This window comes from Colletotrichum jinshuiense, chromosome 1 (assembly GCF_051148585.1).
Source record: "Colletotrichum jinshuiense chromosome 1, complete sequence".
NCBI classification, from domain to species: Eukaryota; Fungi; Ascomycota; class Sordariomycetes; order Glomerellales; family Glomerellaceae; genus Colletotrichum; species Colletotrichum jinshuiense.
The window spans coordinates 5855520-5873227 of NC_139302.1; the positions used below are offsets into that span (position 1 = coordinate 5855520).

The window sequence follows — 17708 nt, forward strand, 5'->3', positions numbered from 1 at the left end:
TCCGCCAGTTCGCCTTGTTTCATTTCAACTATAACGATATCGAAGGATTTCAGAGTCTGGCGGATAAATGAAAATGTTGCCTTATGTCGATAGAAATCTGGGTGCGGGATCTTGCTAACTGTCACAGATGACACAGTAAACCAGAGCTTGGGGGCATATCCCTGTGAAGTTTAAGCTTATACCCCGCTGAGGACTAATGCCCACCTCCACCGAAATCGAGTCAGTTGGCTTAAGCGAATGCTTGGGAAGACTCAACACTCTGGGTTGATTGCATCAAGGCCGGATCCTTGAGCTCAATAAAGTTCATGGACCATGTTTAGAATGGCCCAGGTTGAAAATATCGGGTTCCTTTTCTGGCCGATGAGAGGCTGAGCTGGTACGTAAGCGCAATACTGATCCGTCTCGCCTCGACTCTTTCCGCCTTCCTGAATGCGTCATTAGCCAAGAAAGTGTAACATACGGTTGCGATGAGAAAAAAGAAGGTTACATTTGCCGCAGAATTGGTCGGGGTATTTGCACGCATGATGTCTTGTGGGTTGATTGACTCTCAACGGGTACCTCGCCCTCCGCTGTTCTCGGGCAATGTTTCCGCGCTTTGATGTGTGTGGCCCTCGTCCAGTGTATTGGCGCCAAACTCTATGACATGGTGCCGCACCGCGGCTGCCGTTCGTTCCGGTTATCATACTGGAAGTAACTACAGTCGAGACTCATCAATTTTCTTCTTTTCTTATCTCATTATCTGCGCCGATTCGATTGTATAGTAGCATCATGTGTGGAATTACGGCCGTTATCACACTCCGACGAAGCAACTCTGCCAATGGGGCAAATGGGAACCCTAACGCCAACGGCCAAACCCACAACGGTTCGAGGCAACATGATAGTTTGCACAAGAAGTTGAGAGAAAGTCTTGCAACTATTGCTCATCGTGGTCCAGACGCCGAAGGCATATGGATTAGTGAAGATGGAAACATAGGTATGTGGATGCAGACTCATTGAAACTCTACTCTGACATTGTTACTTATAGGGCTGGGCCATCGTCGTCTCGCTATCAATGATCTAACTCCTGATGGAGTACAGCCCATGCACAGCGACGACGGAAAGATCCACGCTGTGGTCAACGGAGAGATTTATAATCACGATGCTATTCGAGAGCAATGCATTCAGGACCATGGCTACAAGTTCAAGGGGCATTGCGATAGTGAAGTCTTGATTGCACTCTACAAAATCTATGGGGCTCCTGGATTCTTCGAGCACCTCCGGGGGGAATTCGCATTCGTCATTTTTGATGAGAATGATGGCCGGGTCATCATAGCACGTGACCGTTTTGGTATCAAGCCGATGTATTGGACCATGACTGGTGAAGGTGTCGAAAAGCGGTTGCTTTTGACCTCCGAAGTAAAGGGGTTCCTACCCTTAGGCTGGGAGCCTGAATGGAACGTCCCCGGCCTGATCAGTGGAGCTTCTCTTCAAGCGGATAATACTGTGTTCAATGGCGTTTCGAAGCTGAACCCGGGCACGTGGATGGAGATTTCTAGAACCGGCGAAATCAAGAACCATCAATATTGGGATCCGCAGTACAAAGACAAGGTATGGGATGGCACACGGAAAGCACCGAACCAAGGTTACATGCTAACAGAAGCTAGCGAGAGATAGAGACGCGGAGCTTGGACAAGATTATTCTGGAAGTGAGGGAACGACTGGTTGAAGCAGTGAGGCTTCGGCTTCGTGCTGATGTTCCCGTGGGGATTTATCTATCCGGAGGTATTGACTCCTCCGTTATTGCAGGCATTGTGACAAAACTTGTCCGGGAAGAAGGCGTCATGATGGGCAATCAAGATGCCACCAAACGCATTTCCTGCTTTAGCATTCAATTTCCCGCCAAGTCGGGATTCAACGAGGCCGGTAAGTGTTTCAGTTGAAATGAGATTGAATGTCTCGCCTAGAATGACTGATAGCTTACCATATCTATAGACATTGCCGAGCGTACAGCAGACTGGCTCGGCGTCCAGATTCTCAAGAAAGACATGAACGAAGAAGAACTGGCAAAGAACTTTGCCGATTGTGTTTATCACACTGAACATCACCATTTCGACCTCAACTCCGTGGGCAAGTTCTGTCTATCCCAACTGCCTCGGCAGCATGGCGTGCCAGTGGTTCTTACTGGGGAAGGTGCCGATGAGCACTTTGCGGGATATCCATTCCTGCTGCCAGATTTTCTTCTGGAACCGGACTATGCATGGCCAGACTCTGCTCTGGCAAAAGACGACAGGGTCCGGGAAGGCATGCAAAAGGAGATGGCCGAGGACATCAAGAACATGTTCAAGACGGTTGGGATGTTTGATCATGAGTGGGAGAAGAAGCCCGACGATTCTTTACAAGTTGGAACGGCGGATAATGCGCTCAAGTGGCAGCCAAGCCGTGATTTGTTCGCGTCTTGGGTCCAGGAGGCCTACAAGGGGCCGGACATGAGAGAAATCGTTGCGACCACTATGTCTCCTGAAGTTCGTAAGAATATACAGGAGAAGTGGCATGCTCTGCATTCGAACCTCTACGTCTATACTAGAGGGCCACTTGCAAACATGATCCTGACGTGTCTAGGCGACCGCTCTGAGATGGCGCACAGTATTGAAGCTCGGCCACCCTTCCTGGATCATCATCTGGCTGAATATATCAACAATCTGCCACCAAGCCTCAAGATTGCATACAACCAGGTAGAAGGCGAGACAGATGGAACTGGGTCAAGTATGTGGTGGAAGAATCTCAGTTCGGCCCGCCAGGCTCTCAGTGAGAAGTGGATTCTCAAGGAAGCTGGAAAACCTTTCATCACACAAGAGCTCTATGAAAGACGAAAGCATCCGTACTCAGCTCCAGTAAAGTGGCCCCGAGGGGGTCCTTTGCATCAGAAGTTCACGGAGCTGATCACGAAGGAATCGGTGGAGAATTTGGGCTTCATAGATTGGGGAGATGCGAAGGGTTGGCTCGAAAAGGGATTTGGTGACGACGCCAACCCCAATGCATTTAGAAGGTTGGTCAATATCGGGTCTTGGGTGGTTCTTAGCCAGAGGTTTGGTGTCAAAAAGGCTCTCAAAGAACATTGGTCGCCACGTGCATAGGCAGGCTGGACAAGTTAAAGGGGCATTGCTCAGACCACAAGGGAGAAGAGCATATTACAAAAGAAGGGCATTGCCATTGCGAATGACGACGGGAGAAAACAAGATATTTTATCTACAAGGACCAGAAGCCTATAAAACCTTTCGGCATAACTTCTAGCTGTTCCTTTGGCAGTACCATGGTTGGTTTCGTTGTATTTACCCAATTGCAGAAGCTAATGTCACCCCCCCAAATACCGAAGCTACTCCCATGGTCCCAAAGACTGGATCTAGGTTACGGAGAATGCTTCAGCTTCACCCTTATTACTGCCATGGAGACAAAAACATGTTGTTCGTGATAGCAAGCAAAATGTTTCGAACTTTCAAAGATACGTTGTCCTGCGTGGCTGGACTGAATCATGGACCCGGCCACCAGGAAACATCACCAGGATTTGCCTTGCCATTTCCTGGAGAGATTCGCAACGCCATTTACGAGCACCTTTTAATCTTCTCAGAGCCTATTGTCATCTACACACCTAACTGCACTCCATGGCCACCAACATACGGCCGGACATTTGCCCAAGTTTTCCCTCCAAGTATTGACCTTGCAATACTGGCTGTCAGCAAGAAGACATATTGCGAAGCTAGCTTCATTCTTTACTCGAAAAACTGTTTCATGCTACAAGAGCTTCACGATATGCATCGAAGTTACTGGGTGGATTTGCCTGATCAGGTTTACACCATTCGCAGCTTTGCTCGAGCTATCGGCAGCAAAAACGCGTCGCTGATAGGCCATGTTTGCATTGCTTTCCCTCTGCAATGGACGGCTCTTATTCCGCCGAGTAATGCTCGAAGAACATTGCAGAAGGTACCCAATGCCCTGCAAAAGTCATTTCCAAACCTTGCCGTAGTCGAGCTTTGGCTAAATCAGCACGGTGAAACTTCGCTGACCTCGCCATCATTAACCGCTTTCCAAGATATGCAGGAAATGGTTCGTATACTGAATGACCGATTCGAGACCAATCCCATACTTCAGCGAATTGTTCTCAAAGCGTTTATGCCGGGCCTTGTCATCGCTGCGAACCGGCTTATCGAGGGCAAACCAAAATGGCGGTTTAATCAAGCGGATCTCCCTGAATACCATTATACGTCTTGGCAGGGAGGTTTGGGTATAAGTTTAAGTCGGCTCATTCGACTCCTGTTTTCATGAATTAGCGCATATGCGGATTATTAGTAGAAGTCAAAACCAAAATTTGATTTAGTTAAATACAAATGAAACCAAGAAAAGCCCATCCTTGAAGTATTGTCAGTCAACATGTTGAATGTTGTTGTATCACCACTTAGGGGCCAACAGGTACGACGACGTCATTGAAGCACTGATTGGCTAGTAAGCGCAGGGGCATCGCCAAAGGCATGGCCAACTCCAAAATGAGTTAATATTTGTATATATAATTGTAATGATAGCTGTCAAGGCCTCTGCCAATTCAAGCGTTTGCTGAAATATCACATGATCTATGATGCAAGCATTCGCCAGGCTCATTATCTTGAAGATGCTATTGGAACTCTATTTGCAACCCAGACAGGCTACTTTATTCCTCAACCATGTTATTGCGGTCACTTTGGCAAGTTAGCAATTTGTAGGAGTCAAGATGACCAGCATTATTGTGGGAGTACTTACGGCAACTCAAAGTCAGGCACGAACCAAGCCAGAATAACACCAGGAGCCGAAGCTCCTACAGCAGTGTACACCATGTATTTCATGACATCGGTAAACTGCAAGCGCGAGGTAAGCTTATTATTCGTGGGGCTGAGTTGTGTTTTCTCGAAAACTGTGCGACTTACAGCATGATTAATAGCATTTCTCTCCGGAGTACCCCAGGCAGGGGCTGTTCCAACGATCGAATCGAACAAAGAGTCCACAAGCTCCGGTGATGCGCCCGGTCCAAGATATCGGTACAGAGTTGCCTTGAATGTGTTTGTGTAGATACCACCGGCGATGCAGCCACCAATGCTGCCTCCGATGATCGAGACGCAGATGACGAGCGCTGTGATCTGGGGCATTTCGCGGTGCGGCACGACAATCTGTGCAGGCACAACAATAGACAACTGCATGATTCCGGATCCCAAACCCTGGATCATCTGCACGATGAAGAGCTCCGCAACAGAGTTATCAGCACCACGTAGGCGAAGCATGATACCATAGCCGATCAGACGGAGGACGGCTCCAACAATAAGCAGCCACTTGTACCGACGTGTGTATGCCATTGCAAGTCCAGCTATGATACCCATGACGCACTGCATCACGCCGTTGGTGTATTGAAAGAACGTAGCTTCTCGGGCAGCGAAGCCGCGGGCGATCGTTGACCACGAATAGAGGTAGGTGTGTGTGCAAGAGAAGCCGATTGAGTCGGTCGCGACCAGGAAGAGACAGAGAACAATGGTGCGGTTGCGGAAGTAGCGAGTTGGCATGATCGGATTTCTGGCTGCGAATTTCTCGTAGAAAGGCAACGCGATTAGGAGAATGAGGCCGACCACGATGAGGGCAATAATGTAGGGTGTTCGCCAAGCGCTAGGACTCCCGGCGGCCAAAGTCATGGGGATCAGAACCATGGCAAAGCCTGCGCAGAGAAGAGCCGAGCCACCCAGGTCAATCTGAGAGCAGAAGCTGTACAGAGTTGTCTTCTGTGTGGGGGAAAGGCCCATTCTCTTGGCTTTCCTCTGATAATATAACAACGTCGCGATGATGAAAGATGCTCCAATGGGCATCAGAATGGCAAACATTCCAATACCCCAACGCCAGCCAATCCCACCGGGTTTGACAACGTCGTCCACTATAAATGCAGCAGCCCATGGCGTGATGAGGAACGGAAAGAATGAGAAGCTGAGTGCGAAGCCACGCCAACGCGCTGTAGTAATGTCGGCGATGACAATGTTGTTCATGATATTGGTACCGGATTGACCAACGACATAGCAGATTGCTCCCGCAGCGTATGCATTGAAAGTTGTCGACGACGCCATAAGAATATAACCCAAGACGTAGAATGATATGGCCATGACATATGTCTCCCCTCGCCCAATGATGTTTGATAGCTTAGCGATAGGAGGTTTGATGACGGCGAAAACAATTCCAGTGGCAGTACCCAGGGTTGCCAACTTCGACAAAGCCGTGAAAGACGACGTCGCATAGTTGCTATAGATGTAGACGGTGGTGTTGTCAATCTCGCTGTACCGACAGTCAGTTATACGCACTACGAACATAGCCCGAGAAAGGAAATGAAGAACAGCTACTCACTAGACAATCATGACTAGGGAAAGACTATTTACGGCTGTTAGTCCCAACTGTTCTTGATCGTTTCGATGACATTTACATCCACCTACCCAACGATGATAAGCCATCTTCCCTTCTTTCCCCAAAGGGTTTGTGCCGCTTCGATTGTGTCGACACCAGAATCAACTGGCTCGACACTGCTGATTTTTTTGACGTCGTCATTGTCATCAAGAGGATGATCATTTTCGCCGCCCAATTCCAGATCATTGGGAGCTCCCGAAGCCACTATGTTATCGTCGCCTGTGCGATTGGCCGGGGAAGCCTCCGAGTGAAGGCGACCCTTCAGCGATGTGATAAATCCCATCGTGCCTCTCGTGTCTTCGGTCGTCGTCAGAAGACTAGAGCGTTCGTCACTGGCGTGCTGAGATGCACGAGGCGTTCGTTGAAACATGTTTGAGGGGCGGATGTAGCTGCCTTTAACTCATCCTGAATCATGCCTGTCCGAATACGTTGCGACGTCTTGGCTAAAGTTAACTCTTGAGACGATATCTGCTCCCATGTGCAAAGTCTGATTGTATTACTCGAGGAGCACAGATGCCGCTGGTCGCAGGGATCGATCGGCACAGGAAGAACCGACGACAGGAGCAATGGCCGTCCAGACCAAGACGTTCAGCGGCTGTTATCTCCCGCCCTTTTTGGACTCACGCGGGGTTAGGTGAGGGGGATGAACCTATCAAAATGCGGACATTGTCATCCTCCTGGATCTTCATGGTCATCTGATAGCCTGCGCTGATAGCTTTCATTAGCCGTTGCTATCTGCAGGCCGACTGGATGCTATAGGATCAGTTACCATGCCTCTCAGCATGCATTCTACTGGGGTAACGCGCCTAGAATTTTGAGTGCACTGGACGTCTCGGGGCATGGCTCGATGAAGGTGTTGATAGGCACTCTATCTTGATAGCTTACGATAAGGGCCCGAGAAGACGGGATGGGCCCTGAAAAAAAAGAAAAACCCCGCTCCACAGTCCGTAACTTCGGAGGAATCCACTCGGCTCGGCCGCGATGCTGACCGACAGAAAACCAGCCGGTGGGGCTAATCCCACTGATGGGAAGACCGGCCCGTTATTCTGGGTTCGATACGGTCCGGTGGCAGCTCCTTGCTTGCCGGATGTCCGATAAATCCTCAACAAGCTTTTTATCCCGTCGAGATTGAACCCATCAAGGCTTAGGTTGGCGAAAGCAAGCAGTCAATGAGATGCACGGGAACTGACACAAGAGCATGCGCGCCCCAAACTCTCTGCTCCCACAACATTCCTGATAATCAGATGGAAAAGATAATGCGCCAGCACCAGGATTCCAGCGCTCCTCTTACCTTATCTCCCGAGGGGCTTATGCAAGTTGGGCTAAAGCCAAGGCTCGAAGGATGCACTAACCCTAAACTAGCCAGTGTGGTGCAGCTGTCTCAGACTGACCTCTAGCCACTCAGTCGGCAATCGGAAATAAGGGTCCCCCCCCAGCAGAGCTCAGCTATTGTGAAATGCGGCTTGTCCCAGTCGCTCAACGTTCTCTCCTCTCTCCCTTCTTCGTCTTGGATGAGGGCCTGGAAACATCATCCTGCACTCCATTTTAATAGCCCGATATGGACAGCAAGGCCTCGCCGGCGCTTCCGGCGCCGACAGATGTCAGCCGACCGAGGCCCAAGGGCAAAGCTGCTGCCACGGCTGCAGCACTATCGGTGCTTGCACTGACGGCGCTTATCAGGGGCAACTTCATTCCCGCCCAGTGGTCTTCTTCACATGGTCACAGATATGTTCCCGAAGAGCAACTCCCTGCGGAATGGGGCTGGTCAAGCGTACGCGAAGTCATTCTTGGCGGAGTTTTGTTCAACATGCTGACATCCCTCACAGATCAAGCCAAGTCGCACCCTGAAGTGGCATAGCTGCTTCGAGGATGGGGAGTTCGACTGTGCCAGACTAGATGTTAGTGCACAAGGAAACTACCCCCGCAAATTAGCCTGGCTGACTAGTTAGGTTCCTATGGACTGGCAACAACCGACTGATGACCGGCGAGTTGTGCTTGCGATCGCCAGGATCCGTGCCACGGACAAGTCAGACTACAGGGGTCCTGTTATTTTTAATCCCGGTGTAAGCGGTATTGCCCAGATGCTTCAGCCCGTAATTCCTGACATATGAGATCAGGGACCAGGCGGATCCGGGGTCTGGTCTTTGAAGCATCACGGAAAGATGCTGCAAGATATCGTTGGTGAGAACCATGTAAGTTGAGATGTTCCTGGAGGCGGATTGGAAATCTAGAGCAGTAGAAACGCTAATGTAGGACAGGATATCATCAGTTTTGACCCACGAGGTGGTAAGTTACAGACTAGCAATGGTTTCGAGGGCACAGCCGACTTACACGTCTCGGGCAGTCGGTGCATCCATCCCGCGACTAGAGTGCTGGTCCTCTCCGCAACAAGGCCAGAGCTGGAACCTCCAGGATCCGGGACTCATCGACTCCCACGAAGGTATGCTAGGGGAGCTCTTCGCTAGGGCGGCCGCGTACTCGCAAGCATGCGAAAAGGCCATGAAGCCTTCCGGGATCCTGGAGCACATCGGCACGTCCTCAGCTGCCAGAGATATGCTCGAAATCGTGTATCAGACGGGCTACGACAAGCTCAAGTACTGGGGCTTTAGCTACGGCACAATTCTCGGCGGGGTGTTCGCATCCATGTATCCCGACAAAGTCGAGCGCTTGGTCAGCGACGGCAACGTGGACTACAGAGAATGGTTCAACTCGGCGCATACCAACTACCTTCGCGACACGGACAAGGTTCTCTTTGCCTTTTACGAGTTTTGCCACCAAGCCGGCCCTGAGAAGTGCGCGTTCTATTCTTCGACACCGGAGGCCATTGAGAAGAGACTCAGGCAGCTACTTTCCACGCTGAAGAAGCACCCCGTCATTGTTTCGGCAGACGATGAGAACGGCCCCGAAGCCCCGATGCTGGTGACCTACTCCAAGGTCATGCGCCTTCTTTCCTCGGCGCTGTACCAGCCGCAGTACCAATTCGAAAATTTTGCCAAGATTCTTGCAGCTCTCGAGAAACAAGACGGGCGCCCTTACTATGAGCACTACAGCCCAAGCAAGCCTTCTCCTGCACCGATCTGCCTACCGCAGCCGGTGTCACCGCTTGAGCCACCCCCTGGCATCATCGAAGGCACAGCGGATGCGTTCCCGGTCATAATGTGTGCCGACCACCCTGCAGTACACAACTTGACACTCGAGGAGGTACAGCACGAGGCAGACGACATCCTCAAGCTCAGTCCTGCTACTGGAGTGCTCAGTGTTCCATACCAGATGACGTGTAACCAGCGCATCACGCGCCCACGTTGGCGGTTTGATGGTAGGCACCTACTTCGACCGAAGGAAATATGTAAATAAATGTACTTACTCAATCCCAGGACCGTTTGAGGGCAAAACCAGCCACCCCATACTGTTCATCGCCAACAAGGCCGACAACATCACGCCTCTCATCAGCGCACGGAACAATTCTGCCGGCTTCCCTGGCTCAACAATCTTGGTCCAGAACTCGTACGGCGTAAGTATTATCTAACGACCTCTTTCCGTGTGACCTACAAACCTAGCCATGACTAACACATATACAACGCAGCACACCACACTGGCAGCGCCCTCGAAGTGCACCAGCCAATACATCAAGTCATACTTCCAGAACGGCACGCTGCCCGATGCCGGGACAGAGTGCGAAGGCGACTCGCAACCCTTTGGACCAACAACCGGAGCTGAAGTCCGCCTTTACCAGCCCTCGCCATACTTGTTTTGAGCACACAATGATATAGTCAGTTGGTTAGATGTTGAGAGTAGTTGGTAAAACTAGAACGCTCCTTCAATTCAGCCTCCTCTTTTTCCTGTGCTATTGGCCGTGTGAATACCTTGGAAATGGTTGTGGTGATGGTCAACTTGTCATGTCTTCTCGCAACGCTTTACGCCACTGTTGCCTGTGAAGCCTCTAAGCCACTTAAACTCAACATTCGATATTTCCAGTGCAGCTGATATGCGACATAAGGTGTTGAACTGAAAGACATGTAACTAGTATGGATTAAGTTGTTGGCGAAATGAGCTATATATGAAAACGAATGTAAGCTAATGGCATCTCCATCCATATTCCCTGCCTAAAAAGAACTTCAAGTATGTCTCCTATAGCTCGTATTTGGATTACCTTAGCTAAGCCGTGGCTGGCTGGCTGTATGTTGATGCATACCCGCTGCGCAATGCGTATGGCAAGACCTATTCCAGGTGATGTTGCACACCAATTCTGCCAGGATGATGTGAGGAAAAATGGGAGAGCGGGAGTAGGATAGGGGGCGGGCAGAGAGGATAGGATCGGTGGAATTATGGGGGAGAGGAAACCAGATGGATGGGTGGGATGATGGTGATACGGCTGTACCCGAGTAACACAGTGGTAGTGCTACATATCGATAGTAGGCGTCACACCGAGGTTTCCAGGTATCGCTTCGTGCTTGGTTATGTCAGACTCGCTTCGCAATAAGCGTCTTACTCCGGAGACCGGCCCATGTCTTCGGACCTGTGGACCCACCTCTTCCGGCGGCCCACTCGCTCCTCCCGGAGGTGAGCGAACGTCGCCGACCCATACTATGGATGCAATTTCAATCATGGGACGGGTCTGGAAATTGAACCAGTTTGTGCTACAGTATAATTATAGTCTATGCTTAATTTCAGACCGTGCCCCTTTCGACTAGGTTGGTCATCGTCAAAGTTTGGATGCCGCCGTCAATCCATCCAGTGCACGGAGCTCCCACATGCATAGCTGGCGAGAACTCAGGGCCACCATATGAAGAGTATACTGCAGCTGACAGGAGCACGATATTCACGAAAATGCTAGCCTGGTTTTAAAGGATGTCGCCAAGCCACTCAGTCTCCTTTCATCTTGCTCATCTCATAATTCCCTCGATCAATCATGAGCGAACCTCGCCTGGACCATGGCTCTTCGCCGTGTTCCTCAATACCCTTGAGGCGCGAAATGTTATTATCAGCGAAATCGACATGCCATTGCAATCTTCCTGTGCGGGTCTTTTTGATACCCTTCAACAGCTGCTTTGTCCTTGACCGCCACCACGTCTTCTCCTGGTTTGCGATGCACCGCCGCAAAAACATTAACAGAAAACAGACCTGGTCGCTCCTTGCGTCTGTCAGCAATATCTCACAGACGGTCAGGAGACGGCTCATTTGAATGCTCTTTTCAAACTTAAGCTTGGATATGGAACTGGGGGAAAACGTTTCGGGAGGGACAGCGGCTGAAAGATTGGCAGTCAGGTAGAGGAGGACCCAGTGGATGTAGACCTTATTTGTTAGCACAACCATTCACAATTAATGGGGGATCAGGTAAAATCTACCTCTGTCTCTGAAAGCGACTCTTTCCGAAGGTCTAGATCCTTGATGTTACCGTGCTTCTCGGCCATTTTCGATAGCTGGGCCACAGCCTCGTCCGGAGCGCCCTTCAGGTTGACCATGCCACAGTAGTACAACAAAACCAGGAGATCTTTTTCAGGATCGTCAATGAACGATAAATCAGACTGTCTAAATGGCGCGGGAACATTGCCTTCTGCCGCCGAAACGGAGCTTGGCCCGGGTTCATCGTCGTCGGCTGTTTGGCGATTGAGGAAAGGATTGACTGCGCGGGCGAGTTCTAGCAACTGCTTTGAAGGCGAACTGTAATCGGTCACCAAGCACAGTATCGTCTTCTCGACAACGAGAACAGTGAAGTCGCGGATATTGGCCGCCTCCTGGGCCTCTTCGATCAGGGCGTCGAGTCGGTTGACCAGCGACGCCACCTCCTGGGGGCCAGAGCCTGTTTCGTCCCCAGCCAAGTAGCGATTGCGCAACAGTGTCGTGGCCAGAATCGCCTGGCGGGTCGCCTCGGATATGATTGGAGGGAGGTGCTGAACCCATACAGTTGTTGATGGCAGTGTCTTTGCGACGCGCGGCGGCGGCGGCGGACTTTCATGCGTCAGTTTCGCCGGTTGCTCTAGGCCACGGTCTTAGACTCACCGCGATGAGGCGCCGCCCATGTCGGAGAGTAGTCGCGATACGGAGCTCTTCACGGCTGGGAAATCAGGCGCTCCCAAGAATGTGAGCATTGCCGCGTCCATGCTTTCCTGTCAGCCCGAGGGACGATGCTCAATTATTGAGATTGAATGAGCTGTGAGCGACATCGTCATGAGGCTGATTGCGTATCTCGAGTCGGTATGCTCGTATTTCGTGTCTGCGCCTGATTTTCCAGCCGCAGGCACCAGTACATCGCTGCTGGATCCGGCGAATCAAGGGAGATGGCCGGCGTGGCGGAAGGGGTACCCGAATTAAACAGTTCCAAACGTTGTGAACGCCACCGAACACCCCGTGCATCACGAGACGCGTGCGGGGTACCGGGGTAAGGCCACACAGTGCACATAGCATGTTGTGCCGTCAAGTGATCAGGGAGGCACTAGGAGACAGCTGAGGTGAACTCGGCCGTGTTGGCGGACTAGAATGTGTGTAACAAATGAATTTGTGTTGTTTCGAGTATGGTATACATGTACTCAATAAGCTAATGTTTGCACCTGCTCATAACGATGCGTGCCTGACATCGTCTTCGCCATAACGCCGTCGTCCTGCATCCCTTTCGATGAAAACTGTGAATCCGCGCAGCTTCAACTTAGCGCACCTAGCGCATCCGTACGATTCCCCCCCAATTTGATTCCCCGCCTAAAGATGGCCCATAATCAATTATAAACGCCGTTGCCGATGCCGTTGTGCCCAATGCATTCTTTGATGGTGATGTGCCGTGTGTACCGTGGTTTGATGATGTCGATGGCGTAAAGTGGCCGTTTAGACCTGGTTCTGTGCCTCGTAGACCTGCATCGCCTTCTCGAGGGCCTCGAGACTCGACCGGTCGCCGTAGGCGTCCATGAGTGATGCCTGTCTCTTACGGTCTTCAATTGCCCTCTTCTCTGCCTCAGCAGAGGCTAGGCGACGTTGAACCATGCTCTCTCGGTATGCGTTCAAGCCGTAGCCGACGGCGACGACTGCTGCTGTGGGCGGGAGCCTGTGTTTCCAATTCCGTCAGTTCCAGCTCGTTTACTCCAGATGGCTACCCCAGACTCGGAGGGCCGAGGGGGGCTTGGTCGGCTCGGAGATAAGACGTACCATCTCATTGCGAGTCGGCGGGGGGTCTGCAGGATGTAGCTCGGAGGCATGCGAGCGTTGGTGGAAAAGTTCCTCGAAGCTTGTCTAAACATCGCGTGTTCTTCGTGGGTGAAAATTGTGGGTGGCAAGTAGGGGTTGCAATAGGTATTTGTATCTCTGGTTCGTGTGGGTTGAAACGCAAGGGATTGAGCTCTCTCGGGCTAAAAGCATGCGCAGCGAGGAGGGTGGCAGCAGCCAGCAATGTATTCATATAACGCCGTCTCGCCTTCGCCCTCCGTCTGTCTGAGACCCGGACCCCAACCCCAAAGAGCCAAGCATGGCACAGCCAGCTTCAGATGAGCGCTCAGCGGTGCAAGGCATCTCCGCAGGGGGCAAAGCGGGATGTGCGGCCAATCTCGTGTGACACCAGCATGGCACCACGCTCAGCAGCGGCCCCAATTGGGCATGGCGCCGCCATCGTTCCAGAGTGTCGATTGTGGGGTGATGTCGACCGATATGCGGGGTGTAATCGGCATAGCCCGGGTGTGGTAACGTGACGCCGCTGGGGACTCGGGGGAGTACAACTGGATTTTGCTGGAGTCCTCGCTGGAGTCCTTTTGCTTGTCTCGCATTGCATTGCAGGCACTGACGAGTCTGAGTCTCTCACGAAGGGTCGAATGAGACCACGGAGGCCCTGCTGGGCTACGGAGAGTGGGATGGTGGTGAACGGGCTGGGGGTGGTTGAGGGAGTAGCCCCCTGTTTGTGCATCTCTCACACACATCTCTGTCTATCTGATGATCCTTGACACTCCAAACACAGCCCCCCCAGATTTGTTGTGGCCTTGCTGATCTGGCACATCGGAACCTGTGTCGGCATCTCTCCAAGTCGGGTTCTTGTGTGGCGAGTCGAGACAAGAAGCATTGACTGTGAGCAGAATGGGCTACGGCCAGCGGAGGGCCCCGTTTCTGTCACTCCATGCTAAACTGTTGCTGGTGTGACTATGACATCTAGACCAGTCGGCAAGTAGCCTCGGGTTTGTTCGCCGACATGCTTCTCTTGACGCTCAGGCTTTTCGAGATTTTCCAGTTCAGTCTCCATTCCGCTGGATATCGAGTCGTTATCGTCCCCATTCACGAAGCGGTAAATTGTCATCGTGGAGTCGCAGACCATGCAAATGCCGATTACACCCGCGCAAACAGCAGACTCCACCCAAACTTCGTCCCGAAGCTTCGTCACATAGCCGAAAACCCTCGTTGATGTCATTTCTGGCTCCCTGGGATTTTCGTCCTATCTGCTTTCAATTTCCCCCAGGACCCTGCACCTCACTGGCGCTTAGCTTGATTGATCGTGCCCCCCCCATCCGCGCTACCGCCTTTTAGGACTCAACGCGTTTCTCTCACCAAAAATCCGTCGCCCGGGTAAAACAGAGTTGGGAGACGAGACCCCTCCCCCTGGCGCAGCGATGTCATCCAACCAGAATTCCGTCAATCAGCTCAACGCATTTTCAAGCGCGAGTCTCCACCAACCACTGCCAACCTGAACCTTGTGCCAAGAAGGGGCCGTGTTCACGACGTCACAACTTACGACCTGAGCTGTCCGCAGCACTTCAGCTTCAGAGCAACGGCAAGCTGGTGTCCATGACGATGGCTTCAAGATGCACGCTCTCCCACAGTCTCGCACAGCAAAGCCAAGCCCACTACGCGCTTGCACACTTCAGGGTCCGATGCACCCTGGCGATGATTTCACATGAAATGCCAAATGGCCCCACCCAAGCTTGATCTTCAGGGGTTTTCTCTCTGACCCTCCTCCCTCTTCGTATTGGCCGTTTGAGTTTCAATCTTGAGAGGCTGACATTTCACAACCATGGGCCTGCGCGCACCCCACCCAGAAGGACACATGCATATTTCCAATTAGAGAAGCATGTCAGTCGCATAAATTTGAACGAGTTGGCGGAGTTTAGATTGTCCGTACATGATGCATTTCTTTTTATTTAGTCGATAACTATAGTCTAATGGGCAATGAAGCTGGTGACCTGAGTTCATCTCTTGATTCTCTGGAATCTTGTAACCTTGGATCCATCACTGAGCTCTTGTTGGATCTCATGATGCTTGTATCCGAAAAGCCTCGGTACAATCACAAACCGTAGGGCGTAGTAAATGATGCCTAGTGACAGGATGCCCAGAGCGACGACGGACGAGAGCCAATACGGCAACGAGGTGCTTCCTTTTCCGTTCGGCGGCCGCACGAACGGCATGATGATCAGGAACTGCCCGGAAGTGTTAGTGTTGATGAACGCTAATTTGATTTCAAGGGGACTCACTATGTTTGCTGCGAGATAGATCCCGATCAGGACCCAAGGAGCACGAAGTGGTGACTGGAAGTTCGCACCATCGGTGAGGCGCAACTTGACCAGTCCAATAGTGATTGCCGTCAGCAGAACCGTAGTCGGGTAGCTGGACAGGCTGACGACGAAGCTGAAGGCGTCTCCGGCGGGCGGGGCGCAAATGAAGAGAATCGTGACACCAAGATGGAGTATCAGTGCGTAAATGGGCGTGCGAAATGGCCTGTTCTCCATGAACAGGTTGGAGAAGGGGAGAACTCCGTCTTTTGCAAGCTCTTGCAGAAGGCGGGCTAGCAATATGTGTTAGTAAAGGGGTCACATCATACACTGCAACCAAGGATGGGTTGCGCGCCGGTGGAAACTCACGAATCGTGAAAGCAACTCCCAGGAGATGTCCGAGTGCCGAGAGGGCTACCAACGCCGGGAGAGCCTTGGCTCCTGCAGACGGACCGAAGATGTTCTCGAACAAGGTTGCGGCGACAGTGACCTTGGCAGCAATGAAGGCTTCCTTGGGCACGGCGGCGAACTTTTCAGATCATGTTAGTTGAAAGTCTTCTAATGACGGGTGTCAATGGCAGGCCTCGCTTACATATGCAACATTTGCCAACAGATACAGAACAGCGATGACGCTCATCGAAAGCGGCAGAGCGATTCTTAAAGTTCTCTGGGGATTGCGAACTTCGGACAAGACCTGTCGAGTTGTCTGATCAGCAAAATGTAGCCCACTAATTGCTGAGTGGTACTTACGGCATTGACGTTGTCGTATCCCTGGAACGAAAAGATTACGTTAAGGATAGCAGTGCCAATGTTGTATCCACTGCTGGACGTGCCCTCGAAAGAATTTGAGAAGTTGTTCGGACTCTCAATTCTCAGATGTCCCGACAAGGCAGCAAAACCGCAACAGACGATGAAGAGAAGTGTAAATAGCTTCACCGCGGAGAGGATGTCTTGAATGCCCCTGCCAACGCGAGGGGCCACGGTGTGGATTCCAACCGAGAAGACGGCTCCGGCAATAGCCACCCCGCGGAGCTTCCAGGTGGTGGAATCAACGCCGGCTGCAACGAGAATATATGATGAGAACGTAATGGCGTTGCTAGCGGAGACCTCTGGGTTTTGGTTTTGGTGTTAGTGAGTTTGTCGATGGGGAGGAGACCCGGCTGGGCGGGACATGGCACTCACGGAGGAATACGCAGTAGAAAACGTAAATGCATGTCTGCATCAACCGAGGGCTGAATGACCGTTCGAGATAGTTCTTGATGCCTCCCGACCTAGGAATCGCACTTCCAAACTCCAGCATGACAAAGATGCCGCATGTTGAGATGATTGCACCAATGACCCAGCACATCAGTGCCATGCCGACACTGCCCGAGAGCTTGAAGATGGTGCTCGGAGTTGAAAAGATGCTGCATAAATTAGTAAGACGTTCCCTTGTATTGGGCATTCTGTACATACCCTGCGCCAATGATCTTGTTGACAATCAACGACACAGCACCGAAAAGGCCAATGGTCCGCTCCTGCAGAACGTTGACCTCGATAACGCCAAGCTTGACATCCTTGTCGGAATCCTCGGCGCCATCGCTCAGAGAACGAGTTGCCGGTGCAGCTGTGTAAAATGCGTTAGGCTGGGCTATTCGGTGGGCAGGGGTGCATTCTGTTTCTTACCTTCGATGCTGTCTTGTCTGGTTGCCATTTTCAGCTTCTGAACCAGATTGGACTCGGATGCAAAATATCAAAGGCACACGCGATCCAAAGACCAGAGCGAAAGCTTATTAAAAACATACCAGCAAACTTATAACATCGACTCTCAAACCATTG

At 51.5% G+C, this 17708-nt stretch overlaps 6 protein-coding genes across 6 annotated transcripts; 2 read left to right on the plus strand and 4 right to left on the minus strand.

Annotated features, from left to right (window-relative positions):
- Positions 1-768: 768 nt before the first annotated feature.
- EsH8_I_001526 (asparagine synthetase B family protein) lies at positions 769-3113 on the plus strand (the record flags this gene model as incomplete). The annotated part of the gene is made up of 4 exons (XM_083268939.1): positions 769-973; positions 1025-1587; positions 1644-1902; positions 1972-3113. 4 exons carry the CDS (start codon positions 769-771, stop codon positions 3111-3113), a joined length of 2169 nt encoding a protein of 722 aa, XP_083119377.1.
- Positions 3114-4678: 1565 nt separating this feature from the next.
- On the minus strand, positions 4679-6808 carry EsH8_I_001527 (uncharacterized protein; the record flags this gene model as incomplete). The annotated part of the gene is made up of 5 exons (XM_083268940.1): positions 4679-4706; positions 4768-4862; positions 4932-6312; positions 6382-6405; positions 6468-6808. The coding sequence occupies 5 exons, from the start codon at positions 6806-6808 to the stop codon at positions 4679-4681; spliced, it is 1869 nt and encodes a 622-aa protein (XP_083119378.1).
- Positions 6809-7996: 1188 nt separating this feature from the next.
- On the plus strand, positions 7997-10192 carry EsH8_I_001528 (alpha/beta hydrolase; the record flags this gene model as incomplete). Its single annotated transcript, XM_083268941.1, has 8 exons — positions 7997-8209; positions 8265-8336; positions 8388-8501; positions 8556-8630; positions 8697-8724; positions 8783-9754; positions 9813-9949; positions 10022-10192. The coding sequence occupies 8 exons, from the start codon at positions 7997-7999 to the stop codon at positions 10190-10192; spliced, it is 1782 nt and encodes a 593-aa protein (XP_083119379.1).
- A 1576-nt stretch (positions 10193-11768) lies between these two features.
- Positions 11769-12539, minus strand: EsH8_I_001529 (uncharacterized protein; the record flags this gene model as incomplete). The annotated part of the gene is made up of 2 exons (XM_083268942.1): positions 11769-12387; positions 12439-12539. 2 exons carry the CDS (start codon positions 12537-12539, stop codon positions 11769-11771), a joined length of 720 nt encoding a protein of 239 aa, XP_083119380.1.
- A 715-nt stretch (positions 12540-13254) lies between these two features.
- On the minus strand, positions 13255-13664 carry EsH8_I_001530 (uncharacterized protein; the record flags this gene model as incomplete). Its single annotated transcript, XM_083268943.1, has 2 exons — positions 13255-13471; positions 13573-13664. 2 exons carry the CDS (start codon positions 13662-13664, stop codon positions 13255-13257), a joined length of 309 nt encoding a protein of 102 aa, XP_083119381.1.
- A 1926-nt stretch (positions 13665-15590) lies between these two features.
- On the minus strand, positions 15591-17583 carry EsH8_I_001531 (uncharacterized protein; the record flags this gene model as incomplete). The annotated part of the gene is made up of 8 exons (XM_083268944.1): positions 15591-15818; positions 15873-16183; positions 16260-16419; positions 16483-16584; positions 16641-16999; positions 17073-17296; positions 17346-17496; positions 17556-17583. 8 exons carry the CDS (start codon positions 17581-17583, stop codon positions 15591-15593), a joined length of 1563 nt encoding a protein of 520 aa, XP_083119382.1.
- Positions 17584-17708: the final 125 nt, after the last annotated feature.